Source organism: Strigops habroptila, chromosome 8 (genome assembly GCF_004027225.2).
Source record: "Strigops habroptila isolate Jane chromosome 8, bStrHab1.2.pri, whole genome shotgun sequence".
Taxonomy (NCBI): domain Eukaryota; kingdom Metazoa; phylum Chordata; class Aves; order Psittaciformes; family Psittacidae; genus Strigops; species Strigops habroptila.
This window is the reverse complement of record NC_044284.2, coordinates 63,134,565-63,156,489: the sequence shown is the minus strand read 5'-3', so window position 1 is coordinate 63,156,489 and position 21,925 is coordinate 63,134,565. Positions and strand designations below refer to the sequence as shown.

The following is a 21,925-nucleotide window of genomic DNA, read 5'->3' as shown; positions in this document are numbered from 1 at the left end:
GTGTGATTTTAACCATTATGGGAATGAATCCTTTGGTTTGGAACATGCCAATTGTACAACTTCTTGTACTGTTCTAACCCGCTCTCCCATTCCAAATACTCTGGTTTTATAGACTGGGAGAAAAAAAATCCACTTTCCCCAGAACACTCCATGATTTCTGAGATCATATTGATGGGATGATCTGTTCTCTCTTGTGCTTTGTTCTCTTCTCTCACATACAGGGCAGGTGTGGGTGAGCTTTGATCTGTGATATGAAGCAGCCCTTGCCCCATCCCACCTTTTCCCCTGACATGGACCAGATGGTTCCCTTGCTCCCATGCTCACCTTCTCCCTCCCCTGTTCTGTGCTGGTGAAGCCACTGGCAGCTCGCTGAGGGATGTAATCTGGAGCTGTGCTGGGGCATGTTTGTGTGTCCACGTCCTTCAATGGAGCTGACATCTAATGTGGCCAGAGGGCTGGAACCAGGTACAGAATTGAGCTGAATTTGGCAGTTTCAGTGAATGGCCCTGCTGCTGCTGGGGTGGCTGTTAAAGATGGGCTTCCAGCTAGACCTTGCTCATCTGACAAATAGCCCCAGTGCAATGAACTCCATCAGCTGCCTCTGGAACCAGTGTTCAGCTTCCCCTCCCCACCCCCCCGACCTGTTTGGGATGTCTTTAGTTTATATTTATTATGTTTACTGTCCAGCAACCAGAGGTGCTGTGGCCCAGCCCGTGTGTGGTGCTCAGCAGGCTCCAGAGAGCATCCTGCGGCAGGTCTGCTTTGAGGCCAAACTGCACTGTGCCCTGTGTTGAGGTTATTTGTGGCACAGTTCTAAAAATTTCCCTTGTGGTTTAAAGTTTGTTGTGGGTTCCTGTGGCTTCTTGTAAGCAAAGGCCTGGGTGGAAGGTTACACTGTTTGTCAAAAATAATCACTCCAATCAAAACAAGCAAGTGGGTAAGAAAACACCGACGGCTGGAAGAGAGCAGTTAATGTGGCCACCTGAATACCTTTATTCTCAGCAAGTACAAAGCACCCAAGGACCAGGCTCTGGTGAGCTGCAGCCGGGGGCTGCTGTGCTGGGGCTGTGCGAGCCCATGGTGCGGAACATGAGATGGGATGTGTCTGGGATTGCGGGAGCTCAGACAGAAAACAGATCTCAGAAAGTTAACAGGACAAGGGGGAATGGCTTTAACCTGCCAGAGGGGAGATTGAGATGAGCTCTTAGGCAGAAGCTCTTCCCTGTAAGGGTGCTGAGGCGCTGGCACAGGGTGCCCAGAGAAGCTGTGGCTGCCCCATCCCTGGCAGTGTTCAAGGCCAGGTTGGACACAGGGGCTTGGAGCAACCTGCTCTAGTGGAAGGTGTCCCTGCCCGTGGCAGCGGTTGGAGCTGGAGGAGCTTTAAGGTCCCTTCAACCAAAACCAGTCTGGGATTCTGTGATTGATTTAGTTCAGAAGCTGGCAGCAGGAAAATCTTCAGCTCTGCATGATCTGGGTGGTGGCGGGCAGCAAGCTGCTGTTCTTCCTGGCCAGGACAGACCGGTGGCTCCCAGCACCTTCCAGTCAGCACGGGGCCAGTAGCCCCTCAACTTCAGGCAGTCCCAGCTAAAAACATCTTGCTTCAAAGCTCTGAGACTGCAACAGATGTGTTTTTACTTTTACCTCATCGTAGTATTAAAGCTCAAGATGCGAGTGCAGCCTTCCTTGTGGACATTAGAATCACAGAATCATTTAGGTGGGAAAAGACCTTCAAGATCATCGAGGCCAACTGTTAACCCAGCCCTGCCAAGTCCACCATTAACCGTATCCCTCAGTGCCACATCTACACGTCTTTTAAATCCCTCATTTAACATTAACATTCATTTGTTAAAGAAAAAATGCCCACCACCAAAACCCCCTAACCCTCAAGCAGGTCAGCAGAGAAAGCTGCTAAAGCAGGACTTGTGACAGGGGCATTTGCCACCAGCACATGGAGCTGTTGAGGGGTCCTCAGCACAGCACCCGGAGCCTGGATTGATGCTGACGTTGTGATGGGTCTGTCTGCAGACGGACACTTCATGCTGTCAGCTGCTTTCTTCGAAGCTGCCACTGCTGCTGCAGGAGTGAAACCTCATGGTACTCATGGGGTCCGACACGTAGCCTGTGGAACACAGAGAGAGGTTCACTGGGGCTCAGCACAGCAGCAACTCCCCTCCAGCCTTCCCTGCAGTGAGAGCCTCAACCACGTAACATGCACATCAGTTTTGGGGTGAGCAGGATCATGCCAATATCTTTTCCCTTGCTGCACATTTCCCTTCAATATCCTCTGCTGAGGAGAAGTTTAAACCGGAAATAAACAGACCCTGTCACTCGTGTGAAGAATTCACAATAAGCAACACAAAGCAGCTTCGGTTACTGACATAAAAGCACCAATCTCGATGTTTTAATAGCACAGTGGAAATTTGCCATTAGAAATTACCTTTTGCCCTTTCAGCTAGAGCTTCAGGGGGCTTTGATGGAGCATTCTGATCGGGGTTTGTAAGGTATTTTAATTCCTGACACTACCAAACAGAAAGTGACCGCTCCCGCCAGCCCTGTATCTCCAGTGCACGCTCCAACAGTGACAAAGAAACCGGTTCCCCTTTGCACGGAGCCACTGGTCACCTGCTCCCACTCCTCTGATTTTACTGGACTAATATCAACAATCCCGTGGAGCCAGCTCGGGTCTCCTGCTAACTTGGCATGGTACAAGAGGCACAGAGACGCTCAGGAAACAGGAGAGCTGAGAATCCAGAACCCAGAAACTTTCTGGGGTGAGGGTGGGGTGGCAGAAGGGTTAGAAACCATTGCCAGGGCTCCTGCATGCCGAAGTCCTATTGCCAGACACAAAGCCACTCAGCTGCACAGAAATAAGGCTCTGGCAGTTGCAACAGGACTGACCATGGCACCCCCAAACCGTAATCCACCCATAAGCAGTCCTGGTTCATCTCCTGGTCATGGAACGGTTTGGTCACAACACACAATGCTTTGAAAGCCGGCAGCAAAGTTTTTCCTTAGGGGACTCTCACTCATATCCTGCCTTGGACAATTCCAGGGATGGAGTATTCACAGTGTCCTTGGGCAACTATGAGGATGCTTGGCTTGGTTCACTCCCATGGGACCGGACCCTTCCTGCCTGCAGGGATGCAGCTCTTCCCGGTTGGATGGCACCCTTCCACATGCGCAGAGGGATGATGCCATGCTGCACCACAGCGGCTTGCATCGTCATCATCATCGTCATTAACCCCCATTTTCAAGAAGGGGAAGGTGGAAGACCCGGGGAACTACACACCAGTCAGTCTCACCTCTGTGCCTGGCAAAATCTTGGAACAGTTTCTCCTGGAAAACATGCTAAGGCACATGAAAAACAACGAGGTGGTTGGTGACAGCCAACATGGCTTCACTAAGGGGAAATCCTGCCTGACCAATTTGGTGGCCTTCTATGATGGAGCCACGGAACTGATGGACAGCGGCAGAGCAGTTGATGTCATCTACCTGGACTTGTGCAAAGCATTTGACACTGTCCCGCATGACATCCTTGTCTCTAAATTGGAGAGACATCAATTTGATAGATGGACCACTCGGTGGATAAAAAACTGGCTCAATGGCCGCACGCAGAGTTGTGGTAAATGGCTCGATGTCCAGTTGGAAACCTGTAACGAGTGGTGTCCCTCAGGGATCGGTGTTGGGACCGGTCCTGTTCAACATCTTTGTCGGTGACATGGACAGTGGGATTGAGTGCGCCCTCAGCAAGTTTGCCGATGACACCAAGCTGTGTGGTTCGGTTGATACGCTGGAGGGAAGGGATGCCATCCAGAGGGACCTTGACACGCTTGTGAGGTGGGCCGATGCCAACCTTATGAAGTTTAACCAAGCCAAGTGCAAGGTCCTACACCTGGGTCGGGGCAACCCCAGGCACTGCTACAGGTTGGACAGAGAAGAGATTCAGAGCAGCCCTGCAGAAAAGGACTTGGGGGTGTTGGTTGACGAGAAGCTTAACATGAGCCGGCAGTGTGCGCTTGCAGCCCAGAAACCAACCGCATCCTGGGCTGCATCAAAAGAAGCGTGACCAGCAGGTCGAAGGAGGTGATCCTGCCCCTCTACTCTGCTCTTGTGAGACCCCACTTGGAGTACTGCGTACAGTTCTGGTGTCCTCAACATAAAAAGGACATGGAGCTGTTGGAGCGAGTCCAGAGGAGGGCCACGAGGATGATAAGAGGGCTGGAGCACCTCCCATATGAAGACAGGCTGAGAAAGTTGGGGCTGTTCAGCCTGGAGAAGAGAAGGCTGCGTGGAGACCTCATAGCAGCCTTCCAGTATCTGAAGGGGGTCTACAAGGATGCTGGGGAGGGACTCTTCCTTAGGGACTGTAGTGGTAGGACAAGGGGTAATGGGTTCAAACTTAAACAGAGGAAGTTTAGATTAGATAGAAGGAAGAAGTTCTTTACAGTGAGGGTGGTGAAGCACTGGAATGGGTTGCCCAGGGAGGTTGTGGATGCTCCATCCCTGGCGGTGTTCAAGGCCAGGTTGGACAGAGCCTTGAGCCACGTGGTTTAGGGCAAGGTGTCCCTGCCCATGGCAGGGGGGTTGGAACTAGATGATCTTAAGGTCCTTTCCAACCCTTACGATTCTATGATTCTATGATTCTATCACCACCACCACCACCAGGTAAGGGCTCCGTGAGTCCGTGCACTGCCTGTGCCACAGGACAGCTTTGTGCTGTGAGCTTTGCAGCTGGGAAGCCTTGGTGACCATTGCAGCAGCATCATGAGCTTGTGTGCCAGGGACTGAGAGCTGCAGTGAGCAAGAGAAGCCAAAGTCCAACTCCAATTCTTTTACAGCGATCTTGCATTTCGAGGCTGCAGAGCTTGCTTTGGGCAGCACACATCTGGCTGCTTTCAAGGCACTGTTAACGCCCAGCTTGTGATGCTGCCCGTGAGGAGCAGGTGCTTTGCTTTCACTGAAGAAGCCAAGTGCTTACTTGTAGTTCTGTTTTCGAATCCACTCGATGGAGAAAACCATTACTGGCCCAAAGTTTCTTTCAGGAATGGGAGGGGGTGCTGGGGGTGGCTCTTACTGGGAAAGGAAAACAGTGAATGCAGTCCCTGTTGTTCACAGGCTGCAAGTGCACATGAGGATAATGGAAAACATCATTAGGCAAAAAGCAAACAAAGAAAAGAGATCATAATGGACATGGATGGGGAGTGGCAGCAGTGAAATTGGCTTATGTGCTATAAACAGAGTGCAAATATTTGCAATCATTAGATAAAGCACTCTAATGAAAAGGAACTCAGGGCTTTTGCCTTCTGGTGTGCTGCTCTGCGTCGTGATGGCTTGATGATCCCTCTGCCAGGATCTTGAGCCTTGGGATGCAGCTGGAGCCATGGTACCTCCCGAGCAGCTGGGATTGGTGCTTTGAACAAGAGATGGTGATGCTGCCATTCCTCGAGATGCTGCAGGATGCAGCCTGGAGCTGCATAACCCTGCTGCAGTGGAGTCCATGGCAAGGAGCAGCTTTCTCAGTCCTGTTGTGTCTAGCAGGCAGGATCTTCACCTTCCTCCATGCCAGCCTGGCTCTTGCTGCTGTTACTGTTGCTGTTACTGTGCTGTGCTCAAGCTGTGCTGCACTATGGTCCCGGTACCCTGCCCAGCATTGTGGGGTCTGGCTTCAGGGTACCCCTAACCTTGCTCACATGTTTTGGTCCCCTCTGTGGAAACTGTGATTCAAGGAACAGGTATGTGTGAAAACAGAGCTTGAGGTGTTGTGAGTGGAGCCTCAAAGCCCTCCTCAACCCCCCAGCTTAAATGCAGCCCTGGAGAGTCTCTTCTCTACGAGCCCTTCATTACCTTTTGTTCCTCTCTAACACAGACCTGAGAAGCCCCCTCCAGCCTTGCCTGGATGTTCTCACCAGAGAGGTTCACTAAACATTCCTGTTTCACTCTTGTTTTCTTCCTCCCCGAGTTTCCCAGGTGCTGGGTACCTGATGAAATCTGTGCCTGAGGAGCTGCTCCCTGCGTGCTCCCTGCAGCTCTGCAGTCACGTACAGAGAAATAACAACAGAGCTTCTGTTCTGTTTCAGTTTCAGAGGCCAGCACCTCACCGCTCGTGACAGCAGCGCTGCTTCTCGCGTTGCACACAGCACATGGGGAGGTTTTCTCTTCTTCTCACCCCATGTGCTCTGTTCAGAGGCAGGGAGGGAGTGCAAGAGCCATGGTGGGGCCCGTGAAAAGCTGCAAAGATGCAGAGTGTTGGATAGATGCTTCTGGTAGAACAAAACACTGAATTCTCCTAATGACGGAACAGGTTGGGAAGTGGCAGAGAAGGGAACGGGCACCAGGAGAGGAGTGGGGAGGCCCCAGGGCAGGGGATGGCAGAAGACTCTCAGTGAGGATGGTGGAGTTGCTCCACACGGCTGCCATTGGAACACACAGGAAAAGGCGTCTCCTTGTACATGCTCAGCAGCTGTGCCTGGGAGGAGCAGACATCGCACAGCACCCCTGCCCGCAGCAGCAGCGGCACCTTCCTGCTGCTGCTCCCATGGTGTGCATGTCCCTGCCTGTGCGTGCTGCCTGCCAGAGCCCAGCCCCGCTCCTGGTGCTGAGGATGCTGCTGTCATTCTCTGCCATGTAAGGCTTGCAGCTCCTGCCATTGTTTGGCTCCTTTGTCCATCACATCCCAAAGTCTGGATACAAGGGTTTATAACAAAACCCGTACCCAGCTTTAGAACAGAAGTGGCTGGTGCAGGCAGTGCCAAAGCCTCGGCTCCTGCCTGCTCTGTGGTGCTTTTGTAAGCGGGCACCAGAGCCTGGTTTTGCATTGGTGAACTGCAGTGCTCGGCACAGCGGTGGCTCCAGCAGTGGCTTCAGAAGATGCCTCTTGCGCTGCTCTGTCTGCAGGCCCCCTGCCTTCCCCCTGAGCTCCAGCACACTGCATGGGGGCAGGCACAAGGTGGGTCCATGGTGCTGCCATCGGGCTCAGCAAACACAGCAGGCGCAGCGGGTGAACCCCTGTGTGTCAGTGCTGCGGTGAGTGACCCCCACAGCCCCAGCCCACCCCATCCAGCCCCTGCACTGAGCACCAGTTCTCTCAGGAGGTGTTCTGGTGCCTCAGGAGGCAGCAGCATTGCGGGTTAACCACGCTGAGGGCTGTTCTGCACCAACTCACCGTTCTTGTCGATCGGCGGGTACTGGAAGTTTCTTCTCATGTCATCCAAAGATAGGCTCTGAGAAGGGTGTTGCCCAGTGCTGCAAATGAAACAGGAGTGGTCAGTTTAGATAAGACCGACCAGGTCACATCTCAGATCATAAGAACTTTTTCTACAGAGTTGGAAGGAAAAGACCAACATGAAGTACACCAGCCTGATGTCCAACCACTGGCGTTTGCAGTAACCAAAAAGCAAGAAGTTATGAAGCAAGAACATGGCTCACATGCATGCTCACACTGCATCCATTCTCAGCGTAACATCCCTCAAATAGACTGGGGCTTTATAACTGTTTGTATGTTGCCATTTTAGAAGCAACTCTAGGCATCAATCCAAGATCAGTGTAGTGTGTTTTATGCATCACTGCTAACAGATCCCCACAAGTAAGTTCACTGAATTATCTTCCAGTCCTTGACCAAACCCACTGTCCTGCCAAGAGCTTGCTCATCCCTGGTCCCAAGGAGCTGCCATGTACAGGACTGTCCTCTACCAGCTCTCCTCAGACCACAGGAAGGCAGAAACCCAGTGCCCACAAACCCAAGGAGCCCAGACTGGGCTCATGTGGCCCTTTGTTCATTTATTTCCAAGGAACTATTAGAAGAATAAAGAAGGGATGGTGGTTGCAGTGATGCAGCCACTGGCACAGGAAGCAGTGCAACACAGAGGTGCCTCAGGACAGTTTAGATACGATGGAGAGCCCAGATCTATCAGACCTTGTCTGGTCCTTGGTTGGGGACTAAAGAAGGCCTACTAGATTTAAGCACTTCATGAAAGTCACACCTTAATGTTGTTCTTGAAAAAGAGGCTCTTTTCCTTTGGCCTTCACTTCACATGTGCACATAAACCTTCAGAAGCCTTTTAACTGAAAACACCATTAGCCACAGTTCTCCAGCTCTTCACAGTCCAGGCAGAAGGCACAGTACTAAACAGAACTTTATATCAACTGAATTAGACCCTGTGGATATTATTTATTTCCCAAGATATAAAAACCCAAAGGTCTGTCCCCACTAGATAATTTAAACTTGCAGGTGTATTCATGGCTTCTATTGAGGAGTCACCAAGATATTCTTTTCATTGTCTGCTTGTGCAGTTTTGAGAGGATAACAGGATGAGGTTTACTGAATTCCACCAACTGCAAAGCAATGTGCCATCATCTTCACTTGCTCTTCAAGTATTTTCCTTGGCAAAACTGACTAATCTGCCTTTCCAACCTCAAGAATGTGAAGCCATGAAAGGGGAAGGGCAGGTCAGTGAATCGGCCGAGCGGCAGAACACGGATTGTTGATGCAGCTCCAACAGCTGGACACAGGCTGTTGCTTCAGCTTCCTGGGGTTCTCTGCCCGCACACAGCTATGACTGTACCCCTGGTGCACGGGCTGGAGCTCAGCACAGGCCCTGCGGCTCGGGCTGCCCAGCTGCGTTAACACACGTCTTTAGGAAGGATGGATCAGAGGGGAAAGGCTGCGGAAGGGCTGTCCCGGGCTGTGTCTGTGCTGCTGCCGTCCCCCGAGCCACGTCCCCTGCCCTGCTGCCCGTGCCAGGCACATGAGCAGCGAAGCCCTGGGATGAGCGGATCCATCCCCGCGCAGGCAGGGCCCCGCTCAGCGCTGGCGCGGGCGGTACCTACCTCTGTGACCACACGGCGTATGCCCGCGCGTTCAAGGCGTATTCCAGCTCGAAGCGGCTCCGCAGCGCTGCGACGTGGCTGCGGCCGGGACCTCCCCGAGCAACCAGGCAGTCTGAGGATGAGGAGGGGGACAGAGAGCCGCTGCTGTTGCTGGAGGCTGGAGACATCAGCTGGGTTTAAAGACAAAAACAAGGCATTGTTGTTACGTATTTACAAGCCTTTCATCTTTATTGTGTCCCACATTTCATAGAATCACAGAATGGTTTCTGTTGGAAAGGACCTTAAGATCATCCAGCTCCAACCCCCTGCCACAGGCAGAGACACCTTCCACTAGAGCAGGTTGCTCCAAGCCCCTGTGTCCAACCTGGCCTTGAACACTGCCAGGGATGGGGCAGCCACAGCTTCTCTGGGCACCCTGTGCCAGCGCCTCAGCACCCTCACAGGGAAGAGCTTCTGCCTCAGAGCTCATCTCAATCTCCCCTCTGGCAGGTTAAAGCCATTCCCCTTGTCCTGTCTCTACATTTCCTTCAAAGTTTGGTGCACAAAAGCCTCCTGGCTTTGACCAGCTGAGGAGATGAAAAAAGGGAGGAAATAGAGGAGGTGGAGAGAGAAAACTTGTCATTGACTGCAGTGCTTAACTGAGTTCACCAAGTTCCTTAAGGCTCCTCTCAAACGAGGCTGTGCCCTGGCTACAGCACAGCTTAGGTCTAACTCCCCAGCTAAGTAACGCTTTCTCTTTTTCTTTTCATGTACAAGCTCTTGCCTCAGATGTCTTCCTGCACACGCTGCTGCCCATGTACCATAGCAGCCCAGTCTCCCATGAGGTGACATGGTTCCTTGTGATATAGCGCTTCACCTGCTTTTCTGCACTGAAAAGCTTCCACCTCACCTGGAGCAACCTGCTGCAGTCAGAGCATGAGGAATGCAGTGGGTTACAGGTGTCTTCTCTGACCACTAAGCTCAAGAGCAGTGATCCATTGTAAAAGGAGTTCTTTGGTTTGGTTTGTTTTTAAAGACTGACATGCACACACAAACACACAGAGAAAATACCACTTCCGGAATTGCAGCCCTGAGTCAACCACTTTGACCACTCATCTTACATCAGGGTGAAGGCTGATACATGCATCTGTGTCATAGCCACAGCCCAAAGCAGGAATTGCCTTTGCATTCCTTCTTATGCTGTCTGGTTTTACCTTTCTCTCAAGGGTCTTGGCCAGTCTATCTTTGATTCTTTTTAACCCGAGCAGTCTGGGGTGGGATGAATGGGGTCATAAAATCCTGCGTGGCCCCAGCACTGGGGGGCTCTCCCTTCAGTGTACCTCTCCAGGCAGCTCCTGGTACTCACAGCAATAGGTGGGTCCTGCCTCCTCCTCCCAGCACCCGTATAAACCACTACTGACAGCGTGCCTCCACCAGCCAGCACACTGGGTAGTGATGGGGTGAAAAGGCTGCAGGCTCTGCCCTCGTCTGCTCCTCTCCCCAGTTGTACCACACAGCTCACACACAGACTCTCCCTTACCTCAATGTTGCACAGACACTCCTCTAGTTTTGTGACTACTTCTGAGAACTCTGGTCTCCCCTGTGAACACAAGAAGAGGCAGAGCTGTGTTAAAACAGATGACGCTGGCCCATAGATTACGTGAAAGATCCCAGGTCCCTCCTGTTCCCCTTTCCTTGAGTTCCACGGTGTTGCTCTCAGTCTGCTGGGAACCTGACGGGAGCGGCAAGCTCAGTGCTAAGCTACGAACCTGGCAGGTGTGTGTATAACAACTTGAACTGCACCATTCTATTGCTGAAGAAGTTAGATTTGAGCTAATAATGATCATAAGATGACAAAAATACTGATACATTCCTGTCTCTGCCTATACATCAGGTATCTTCCTCTCTGCCCATAAACAGGACATTGAACACAGCAGCAGCTGTGAAGAGCTTCTGACCTGTACTGTAAGTGCCTATGGCCACCACCTCCTTCCCTTGTTGCTGTACCTGCATCACCCCACATGCAGTGTCTGCCACTGCCTGCCCGACCTACCCCTGGACACGTGTTCCCATCTCTGTGTGCGTTACAGAATCCCAGACTGGTTTGTGTTGGAAGGGAGCTTAAAGCTCATCCAGTCCCAACCCCCTGCCACGGGCAGGGACACCTTCCACTAGAGCAGGTTGCTCCAAGCCCCTGTGTCCAACCTGGCCTTGAACACTGCCAGGGATGGGGCAGCCACAGCTTCACAGAATGGAGGGGAACAACAAACACTTCTTGTTAGTGCTGCTCCACACCCTGTTCCAGTTCACAGCATGGTCTCCCCAGGGGAGTCCAGGCCTAACTAAAGCATTGCATGCAATGGTGTTTGGCAGAGAAGGACTGGGAATACCTAATTGACTTAAACAAGCTCCTCATTCCCATCACTGCATCTTCCTCAACCAAACTGCCTGCAAGAGGTAGGCATAATATAAGAGTTTTAGGACAAGGTCCTGCAGCGCTCATATCTATGAGTGATAGCAGGGGGACAACACACACAAATAAGGCTTTGGGTTTCAGCCCTTTGTGAGAAAGTGCCGTAGCAAACTGGGTCTTAAATGCTTTCCTTTCTCAAGAGGGTGAGAAAGAAAATGACGGGTCCATTTTAAACTCCATAGCTTTGTCCTTGTCTGCAGTTGGATAGGAAAGGGAGGGAGAAACGTGGGTTTATTGGTGTGTACAGGAGAGTCCCAGCTGACATGTGCTCCTTGTGGCAGTGGGACAGCCCACATACTTCTGAACACAGGGTCCTTCACACGGACAAGGAGTCCTCAGGGCTGGCTCTTCTTCAGCTGGGTGAAAGCTGATGGGAAGGAGGGAGATCCCAGTGGATGAATGCACAGAAACTTGATTGTGGGGCAATTTCAGTGGTTCCTTTTCTAAAGGATTCTGTTATAAAGCAGCATATGATCACACTAGAGTACCCCTGAGCTCTAGTCTACAAAGTGGTCAAGAAAAACTGCAGGTATTGCATGTGGTAGGCTCCATCACCTTCAGGGAAACTTGATCAGAGTCCACTGGAGCCCATGGAAGAACTGACTGTAACATTAAAGTTGTACTTAATAAAACTAAAACAATATTGATCTTCTTTACGGAACTCAGCCCCAGGTCCTGTGACAAATATGTTGACTCCAATTAAAGCTTGAAAATTACAATAGCTGATGAAAAATGCTGTTGAGAGACACTGTCTGATTTTCTAGCCATCAGTTTGCCGTTGGAAACAACTCCTGTCAGAAGCTTCTGGAAAGCAGATGTTGAAGTACCTGATAAATAGTGCAGTGACATGACCCATGGGAATTAGTTTTCAGTTGGGATGAACCTTGAATGAAATTGAAGACAGATAAAAGGATAAATTGTCAAACCTGGAGGCATTTCCTAGAATGCAGCAAGATCCACACAGACAGACTCCATCTTCTGTCTCTTTTTTTTTTTTTCCTTAAACTGAGCAAATCTCCTGGAGAATTCTGACCTCTGAACACTCACTGAGCCCCAGAATGCACCATTTTCACCTCAGAAATAATCTCTCTTAAATAAACGTCTTTGTTGATGCACCTACAGTGCGATGCTCTAAGATGCATCTCGATGTGGGGATGCTTTAAGCCTGTAGGTGTTTTGCTCACTCTGGTGTTTCACTACCAGCATCCCGTCCCCTCTCGAGTGGCTCAGGAGCCCCCCTGTGTCCAGGACTTACACAAACTAGGTGAGTGACACTCTGTGGAAGAGCTGCTGCCAATGTGCAGTGAGTTTCAGTGGATCCCTATGGACTGCCCGGGATGTGCTGCACAGCAAACCTGGCGAGCGGGTGGTGACTCCGCTTCATCTCCCACTGCCCAGCAGCCCTCCTGAACCTACTCCAGGGCCCTCAGAACCCCCTTGTTTCTGAGAACAGGAGCAAAACACCTTTAATAAAGCTCATTTTAGTAAGTTTTTGCCCACATCTTCTGCAAAGTTCAAGCCGATTGAACCATCAATTGCCTTATAATTCTATCACGCAGCTCTAAGACATCAGCAAGATTAAGTGGTGCTGGAGTGATACTGATGAGTAACAAAGTGCATTAGGATTCTGAGAAGAGTTTCTTTTCACTGGGGCTAAATGAGCTGTGGAGATGCTGACAAGATACAGTGACTGTATCCATTGCATTGTGCTTGCTGAAGTCAACAATTTAATATGACATCTTCTTAATACATTTAAACAGAATGCGAGTTACATGCTGATGAGTATCAGCAACTACTTTATAGTTGCGGGAAACAAACCAACACCCCCTGCCCTAACATGAGCTCCTGCAGTGCACAGACAAGAGCGTATCCAAGAACCCAGGAAACACTAATGACAATAAATGAACCAGCGATGAGACAAACCAGCTGTGCCCTGTGCTGCAGGTACGTTGGACAGGGCTTGCAGTAACTTAGAATAGTGGAAGGTGTTCCTGCCCATGGCAGGGGGTTGGGACTGGAGGAGCTTTAAGGTCCCTTCACAGCCCAAACCAGTCCAAGATATGATTCTATGATATGATACACATTTAATCCACAACCCTCACACTGATACATTATGTACATAACCAGTAAGTAATACAGGAAGGGGGCAAAGCTCTCTGTGGTCAATTGGTTGCCTAAAGTCAGATAAACCTCCCTCTTTCCTTGTCTTGGTAGATCACTTGAGCATGTGTTTTAGTTCACTACACCAGGTAAGAAAGCTCTCAGGTACCCAGGACAAGGGGAGGTTCAGGCACATGATAACCCATCTTTCCGTGCTAGGCTAACTAGGCAAGGGACTCCAGGGCCCAAATCCAGGTCCCAGTTTCCAGTAGGAAATTCGAAGTCCGAGTATCTGGTTCAGTACTATGAAGCTGTAACATGAAACAAGGCCTGTGTAACACCAGGAAGTGACACAGGTTCCCAAATCCATTCCCATTCATCAGAAATGAGGCTTCCACAGTGTTCGATTAACAATCAGTTAACAACCAGAAGAGCACCAGAACCCAACCAGATTCCAAACCCGAAGCCTTCCCTGCAGTGTGCTCCACAGAGCAGTATCCCACTCTGTGGAACACTTTCTAAGCAAACTGAATTCCCAGGCTCTGGAGGATGTATCTCAGGCAGTTCAGAGCCATGTGCCTGGGGAATTGCTGCCGTGGCACACACAAGGATGGTGTGATTGATGGACCACCAGGTTCCCCTGCCTGGCTGGCACACAGAAGCATATAAAGGACCAGCCCATCTCCATAGCCCTCTGTGCGAGAGATGCTTCACGGAGATGACATTCATCTGGCTGCTTTCTATTTTCCATCCCCAGGGAACACTGCCAAAGCCCAGGAGTTAGGGACAACCTCATCATTCTTGTGCTCTACAAATGCCAGAGCAGTAATACACAGGGTCCAAAATCTGCATCATTTTCATGTGCACACACACAGACCTGTGCAGAACCCAGCCAGGCAGGAGTTACAGCTGGGATGCAGCATCAGCAAAGTGCAGCCTTTGGGAGATCTGACCCTCACTATAAGGACAGGGATAGAAAGACCTGTTAGGGGAGGGCTACCTACCTCTACCCTGGATGCTCTCAAACACCATTAAATCCTGCTGTGGCCACTACGAGAATGATGAGGTTTTTGCAATCTTGCTTTAGTTAGTTCATGTTTCCTTTAGTGCAGAAATAGCAACAGGCTGCAGGAGCCAACACAAACCAATCTTCCTTTAACTCTGATTTCATAACCTCAGAAGGGAACACTTGTGTGTTTTATTTTCTTTAATGCTGTTGCTATTGAGTTAGTAGGGATAATCAGATGGACTTCTCCAGCCATCAACAACACCCTGACTGCAACAGCTCCTGGTCAACTCAGGCTCCTGTCCTGCAGGCATTGCTGGGCTCCAAAAGACAGGAATTCCAGCCAATGCAACACACGTTTTGACATTCACAGAACAGTTACTTTCTATCCTAAAGGAGAGACTACTAATTGCAGCACATATCTGAGTTTATCTGTAGCAGCATTAATCAGTCCCAGGGGAAAATTCTCAGCTGGGGAAAAATACTCATTGTGTTCACTATTTTAAGCCTCTGGAAATTAAATTCAATATCATATGGGGGAAAAATTGAAATAATAGGAAGAGCCATAAAGAGTTTAGATAGATCATAGAATAGTTAGGGTTGGAAAGGACCGAAAGATCATCCAGTTCCAACCCCCCTGCCATGGGCAGGAACACCTCGCACTAAACCACGTCACCCAAGAGTCCATCCAGCCTGGCCCTGGAATAGGAGAGGTCCAGGTTAGGATTAGCAGTGCTCTCCCACTTCCCTGAGCAATGTAAAATGCATCCCAAACCAACAGCAGTGCTGCTGAGCAGCAGTGTGATCACAGAGCAGACGGCTGCCAGTGTTTCCAACAGGTACATCATGTCACAGCAAGAACTAACTTGTTCCCTGCATGGCCCTTGCCCCCTGGCTCTGGGCAGTCAGGGGTGGCTGCCCCAGCACCCCTGTGAGCACTCACCTCGGGACAGGCGTTCCAGCCCCTCATCAGCAGCGTGGAGATGGGCTTGGGGATGGAGTACCCGATGGGCGGGCGGATGTGGTGGTATGCCATGTCCGCAGCTGCCGCTGCTGAAGAACAGACACAGACCCATGTGGTCAGCCACAGACACTGTGGTCAGCACACAAAGCCAGGGACACGCATGGTACCACTGAAACACCCCACCTACAGGCACAGGGACATGGAGCCACCAGGCTGCACGGGAAGGCTTGGGGCATAAAGAGGCTTCCCAGCACACACTGTTTGTAGAGACAGCTAAGGCAGCCCACAGCCCTGGTGGGAAACATGGTGCTGTTAAGCCTGGGCATGGGTAAAGAGAACCTGACTGTGCTTAAACCCAAAAGAAAAAACACCCCCACGCAAAAAAGGCCTTTGGGTGGTAAAATGAGTTAATGTTCTACTCACTTCAAAAAAAGTATCTTTATTATTAGGACAGGGTGATGGGTATACTCCACTTGTGGGTAAACTGGTAACAGACCCAGGTCTCCTAAAACAACCCCAGTCTAAGAATCACAGAACCACCTAGGCTGGAAAAGCGTCTTACCTGGTTTGAGGTGAGCAAATGGGATTTCACCGGTTAACAGCTCCCAGAGGCACAAGGCATAGCTGAAAACATCAGCTTTTATGGTGTACCTCGTACACTGGGTGAACACCTCAGGGGCCATCCAGCGTAGGTTCTGTGCATCAGGAAACATCAATAGTACACGTTAGTGTTTACTTCCTCATGTGTGCATCTTTGCCTGTATTTGTATGGGTTTTCCCTTTCTTTACTTCCTTGCCTTCATTGCTCCATCAAATAACTGGTAAATTTGCCAGGAAACATTTTCACCCAGCTTGCAAAGCCTGGGCAGCACACTACTGCACATCACACAGAACAGCATTAGCACAGCAGCTGTCTCAACCATAAAGCCGGAGTGATCAGGCTTTAAAAATGAGAGCAGTGCAAGACTAAAAGCAGGACACCCAGCATCAAGGTCTGGAGACCACATTGTAAGGTCTGACAATGCCATGTAACACCAATCAGCTGCTAGGAGCTAGAAGATGGAGAAACTGGCTACAGCTGCATTGGGCTGGTGCCTTCTCCCCTGGGATCCCCCTGATGCTGCAGAAGCCCTGTCCTGAGGCTGCCTCACAAGCAACCAGCCTCTGACCAGGGTGACGGGTACAGGGTGATGGGTTTGGGGTGATGGGTACAGGGTCATGGGTTCAGGATGACGGGTTCAGGGTGCTGGGCTCAGGGTGCTGGTGCAGGTTCCTCCTCACAGCACAGACCTTCTCAGTGGGCTCCATCACAGCGTGGTGGCACCCAGCTCTGCCGCAGCAGTGCCCACTCCTCACCAGCCAGTGCCCATCACCAGTGGTGGAAAGGTGGTTGTCAGCCCCTGGTCTGGCATCTCCAGCCGATTCCACCATCAGTCGTTATGATGGTGCAAACTTCGTGACCATGGGGTGATGCACAGAACGCATCTGGTCTGAAACTCATGAGAACAATACTGTCTTGTCAAGCTGACTCTGAGCAATAGGATTGTAATGGAGAGAAGAAAAGCAGTGTGGAATAACTAATTCCCTGTTAGGAATAGGAAGCACCTGCCAGCACCCTGTGTGTGAGTGGCATGGGTGGATTAACAAATGACACTTCTCTAAGGGTTTGGGGGGCAATAGAGCTCCAAAGACAACCCTATAAAGCATTGTTTTCAGTTGCAGATATTCTATATTCACTCATCTCTGCTAGTAAAGAGGTTTAAATGGAAAAAAAAGCCCACAAAGAAACATTAAGAGAGATAAAAAGCTATATGGGTTCATCTTTTCCAGCACAAATGCTTCGGATGTCATTTGCTCCTGAACTGAGTTTGCCTGTATGTTTTGTACTAATGATGTGGAACAAAGCAAGAAACAAACCCCAGGTTGTTTTGTCATGTTGTCTTCATCCAGCGACTGCAAAAATCTAGATTCTGAAACACACAGAACAACAACAAGACAAATTACTGTCAAGCCAATGCAGACAGAACTTGTGATACAAAAGCGTTAGTAAAAAGTGGGTGTTTTTAGTAAGTAATCTGGGTTTATTTTGTCCAGGAGAACAGTGATAGCAGTTTTCCAACCAGGCTGTGTATAGACAATGAGGTTCCTGCAACCCACACACCAGATTGAGCTCTGGCATCAAAGCTCCATCAATGTTAGCAGCAGTTGACAGCAGCTGAGGGTCCAGCTCAGTGTCACCTCATGGCTATTTGTGTGGGTTACTATAACCGCACCTAGGCTGACAACAGACTGTCACTGAGCCCTGCTTTACAACGAGCCACAGGCACCCATCAATCTCATTTAGTGTCGGAAAAGCTTCCCACTTGAAAATGAGAGATCCTGCATGAACATGGTGGAGGTGGCGGCATGTGCCACATGTTGTGATACATGAATCAGTCCCTGAGCAGGACTTAGATGCCTTCACCATACCGGAAGAATACACTTCAGCATGCATGTGCACGAACAAGAGTATTGCCAGCATCGCCCCAGATGAGCAGCTCCTCCTTGCCTCGGCAGGGCTGATAACAGCAGGGCTGGGTCAGCCCTGGGTCCATCACAGGCACGGTGCTGCTGCCACCACCCTCCTCCTTTGTTAAGCAGATGTTCATGTATCTCTGCTGGTCACATATGTGGTGACATGCATGGTGGCAATGGCCAAGTCTAAAGTAGTTCTGAGGAGCTGGGTCAAACTCAGCTCCCTGCACTCCCCCCTTGCACCAACATTACCGCATTCTGTAGAGTTTGGCTGACAAACACCAGGACAGGTCACGAAGTACAGGTTCTTACAGTGCAGCCTGCTCTGGTTTGGACACAGAATTACTGGGGTCTGTGACTGAAGGGATGAGCTGCATTCTGCTCTGGCAACTAGAGTGGAAGAAACTGGTCCTGTAGCCACAGGGCTCGGCTGCCAGCAGGCAGACCTGCACCACCATAGACTCATAGAATCAGCCGGGTTGGAAAAGACCTTTAAGATCATGAAGCCAAATCATTCCCCAGCACTGCCAAGGCCATCACTAACCCATGTCACTGACACCACCCTCAGATCCTGAGCACTAGCTGAGAGTGAGGAGGACACATCTTCTCTTATAGGCATTTTCACTCAACTTCTTCCTTTAACCTGCCACTAGAACCTACTCAAACTGAGCGCATCATCTCACCAGCACCTGGGCTTCCTGCTCAGGTAAATGGTGGGGTACTCCACAGGCTGGATAGCTTAGATGAGATGAAAACCGGGGGTATTCTCATCTCTAAAAGCCTTTTGTGTCCTCTCACAATAACAAAACAAGGAGCAAACTCCTCAGCATTTCCTCAGCCAGCACGTGTTTAGTTAGAGAGAATCTGAGGTTCATTTCTAAATGTTTCATAAAAACTCCTTACCTCCAAAATCAGCAACAACCGCGTGGCCGTCCTCATACAGCAGAATGTTGTGACTGGGAGGGAATACAGAATTGTTTAATAGTGTCATAAAGGTAGTGAAAATTTCACAGGTTTTGGTTCATAGCTGAGCTTTTGTGGGGTTCAAATCACCTGCTTAAGTAGATAAAGGTCTATAGATAAACCACTTTGAACTACATCTCATATTTACTGTAATAAAGTACACATGAACTCCAAGGAGGCAAACCCAGTAGCTTCACAAATGAGAACATCCGTTCTGAATCAATACTAGAGCACAAGAATGTCTGTAATTAGTTACAGATCAAGTGTAACAGCTTTATTCTGTGTGTGCACTGAATCCCAGTGATGAGGTGAAAAAGGTGACATTTGAATACAAACAGGGATGGCCTCTAAATGAAATTACAATCTTTTCTCTTTTAAAGCTTTTGCAAGTGTAAATTCATACTGGTAATTCCTAATTGATGCCAACAGGAAGAAGGGAAGGACAGATCTCATGCAGGACTATGGTATGTGTTTGGTATAGCTGTACCTGCTCACCTGCAATCAGCTCAGGAATCCTTCACATGGGGTTGGCATTTGGAAATGCGGCCTCTTGACTTGGAAATTCATGTTTGAAACAGTATGTGCTGCTAGAAATAAACTATTGATCAACTACCTGAGAACACAACCACGCAGGAATGAGCAGGAACTCAAGGGCTTCCTGCTCAGATTACCCAGAAGCTGCACATGCAGAAGTGCTGGACTAATTAAAAAAGGACATTGGGACAGAGATGGTTGCAGAAAATGGATAATATACAACTAGAGACTAGGTTAATGTCCAAAGAAAAGATAAGCCATAAGGGTCTTGGCAGTAAACTCATTTAGCAGTGGGCTGGGAATAAGCCCTGGTATTGCCAGGAATGTTCAAGACTGCAACTTCCAATTTTGTCCTGAATTAAGATGGAATCAGACATTTCATTGTGTGCTGTGCAAAGAAAATGACATTTTCCCTTGTAAGTAACTGACTGACCTAACTGAAGTGTTCCACCTGGAATTTATCCTCTAAGCTGGTCTGCGTTATAATGACAGTAAATCCTAGGAGCCAACCTTCAGCTGTCCAAAACCTGCACGTAGAAAGGAGAATTCCCAGGGCGAATTTCGGTGACCTGCATGCCCTGCTGACACCAAACCCAAACGGTCATTTCCCTGACAGCAAACACAGGAGAACAGGGAGCTTCCAGTCCTGCCTGCCAGGTTTATGCTCAGACTGGTCACTAGAGGGGGAGCAATGCACGGTTTGCAGCATGTCACACTCACTCTGTGCTTTCCTTGCGGGTCTCTGCGATACAGACCAATTACACCCTTTGGCAACACCTGTTTTAACTTAAATGCACCAGTTAATTCTGGAGAGATGATTCAGATTATAGTTATTTTGCCAAGAGTATAGAGAAAAAGAGCAAATAGACACAAGGGAACTGTTGGAGTAGATCATCCCTTCCTTTTGCCAGCTCTGCTATCGTACAAAACCTTAATCTGAAAATCTATCTTTCTCCTAATACCGGTCCTATTCCGTGGCTTTTGGCTGGGCAGTGGAACCTGAAGTTAAAGCTGTTGGCAGCAGTCCTTCCCCTTCTGTGCTATTTCTTGACAGAGGGGTAGAGAAGTAAAGGACTGAAGCTCTGTCCATCAAAATAACCCAAATTGAATCTAGTCCAAGATGTCCTCTCTTGTGTGTTTTGTAAGGGGCTCAGTCTAATCTGCCGGTAGGTTTTGCCATATGATATGAAATACTCAGCCAGAGGTAAGGTCTGAAGCAGCATTGTGTGTTACTGCTGGATTTGACAGAAAATTTCCTTTGAATTCAGCCAAAATGAAGGGGGAGGTTTTGGACCAGATGATCTCGGAGGTCCCTCCCAGCTTAGCTGCTCTGTGATTTTATTAACTGCAGCTCTCCAGTGGCCTCTGTTTAATCTCTCAGCAGCAAGCAGCTCTTCATGCAACAAACTACATAGGGGTTTGCAGAGGGAGTTCAATAATCCCTCAAGCACTGAGTAAACACCTATAGGCATATTTATACACATACGGGCTTTTGCTTCTGTGGATCCATAAATGCCTTTCAAATGCACTTATTTCCTGCTCCTCTTCTTCTTCATGCTATATTGAATACAGAAAACGATGTGTCATTTTACTACACTGCTGACACATTGGACAGCATAGAGTTACCAGGGCTGAAGTGTTCCCTCCTCATACACAAATGCATTTTAGCTACTCATGCTCAGAACTGGCTAGAGAATAACTCTTCTTTTCATGCCAGCGTAGCAAATGTGAGTCCTTTTGCAGAAGGCAGCTGACCAACAACAAGGAACCAGCCTTGGAAGTGCCAGGGCAGTGATTTCAGAGCACTGAGAGGATGCATTCAGTGTCACAGCATCTTGGTGCAGCCTGGGCACTACCGATTGAGGTATCCTATAACCACAGTCTTCTTGCAGCTGCATTCCTAGGACTGCAATGTTTTCACACTGCCATCCACCTGAACTACAGGCTGGCACTTGGGAAAACTCCTGGTGGGACTCAGGTTCACAAGGTTTGATGGAAATGTTTACCATTTGGAAAGCTGAACACAAACACACAACGTTCGTTTCATACAACAACACTGGGGTCACTAAGCTGGGAACATAAGCCACACTCCCAATACTATGTGACTTCAAATTGGAACTTGGGTTTGCAGTGGCTAAGAACTATGGTGAACACCTACACTGTCATCAGTGGGACAGAAAACTCAAAGCTTGTCTAAAGACAGAGAACACAGTGGTTTTGGAAAGCACCTGCTTTACATGGAGATAATAAAAGTCCTATGGTAATCCAAGAGAAGGTGAAGAGACCAGTCGATAGGTGCTGGTACATCTCAGCCCCTCACAGCTTTCAAAGTGCAGGTGGGCTATGAAAAGTTTGATGGATTACCTGCTCCTTGAAGTCTTGGATATGTCATGGTGCTCCAGCTGAAATGCATGCAGAGTCAACCCCAGATACAGCCCATATTTTACATATCAGACTGAATGGGTGGCTCTAACAGCAGAGTACTGGGCTTGTTGACTCACACTGTTGTCTCACAGCCTAAGCTGAGGAACGACTAAAATGATTCTTTTGGTCTTATCTGCAGAGT

General features: G+C 49.4%; 1 protein-coding gene across 1 annotated transcript in view; it reads right to left on the bottom strand.

Annotated features, from left to right (window-relative positions):
• Window positions 1-972: 972 nt before the first annotated feature.
• Window positions 973-21,925, bottom strand: part of LOC115611963 (serine/threonine-protein kinase TNNI3K) — a 57,710-nt gene continuing 36,757 nt past the window's right edge. Inside the window, exons 18-25 of the mRNA XM_030495707.1 lie at window positions 18,766-18,818; window positions 17,266-17,318; window positions 15,911-16,043; window positions 15,328-15,437; window positions 10,346-10,405; window positions 8,827-8,996; window positions 7,163-7,242; window positions 973-2,119 (exon numbers count right to left, since the gene is read on the bottom strand). Of these exons, the coding sequence (XP_030351567.1) occupies window positions 2,043-2,119; window positions 7,163-7,242; window positions 8,827-8,996; window positions 10,346-10,405; window positions 15,328-15,437; window positions 15,911-16,043; window positions 17,266-17,318; window positions 18,766-18,818 (736 nt within the window). The 3' untranslated portion in view covers window positions 973-2,042. The remainder of the gene's footprint in view (window positions 2,120-7,162; window positions 7,243-8,826; window positions 8,997-10,345; window positions 10,406-15,327; window positions 15,438-15,910; window positions 16,044-17,265; window positions 17,319-18,765; window positions 18,819-21,925) is intronic.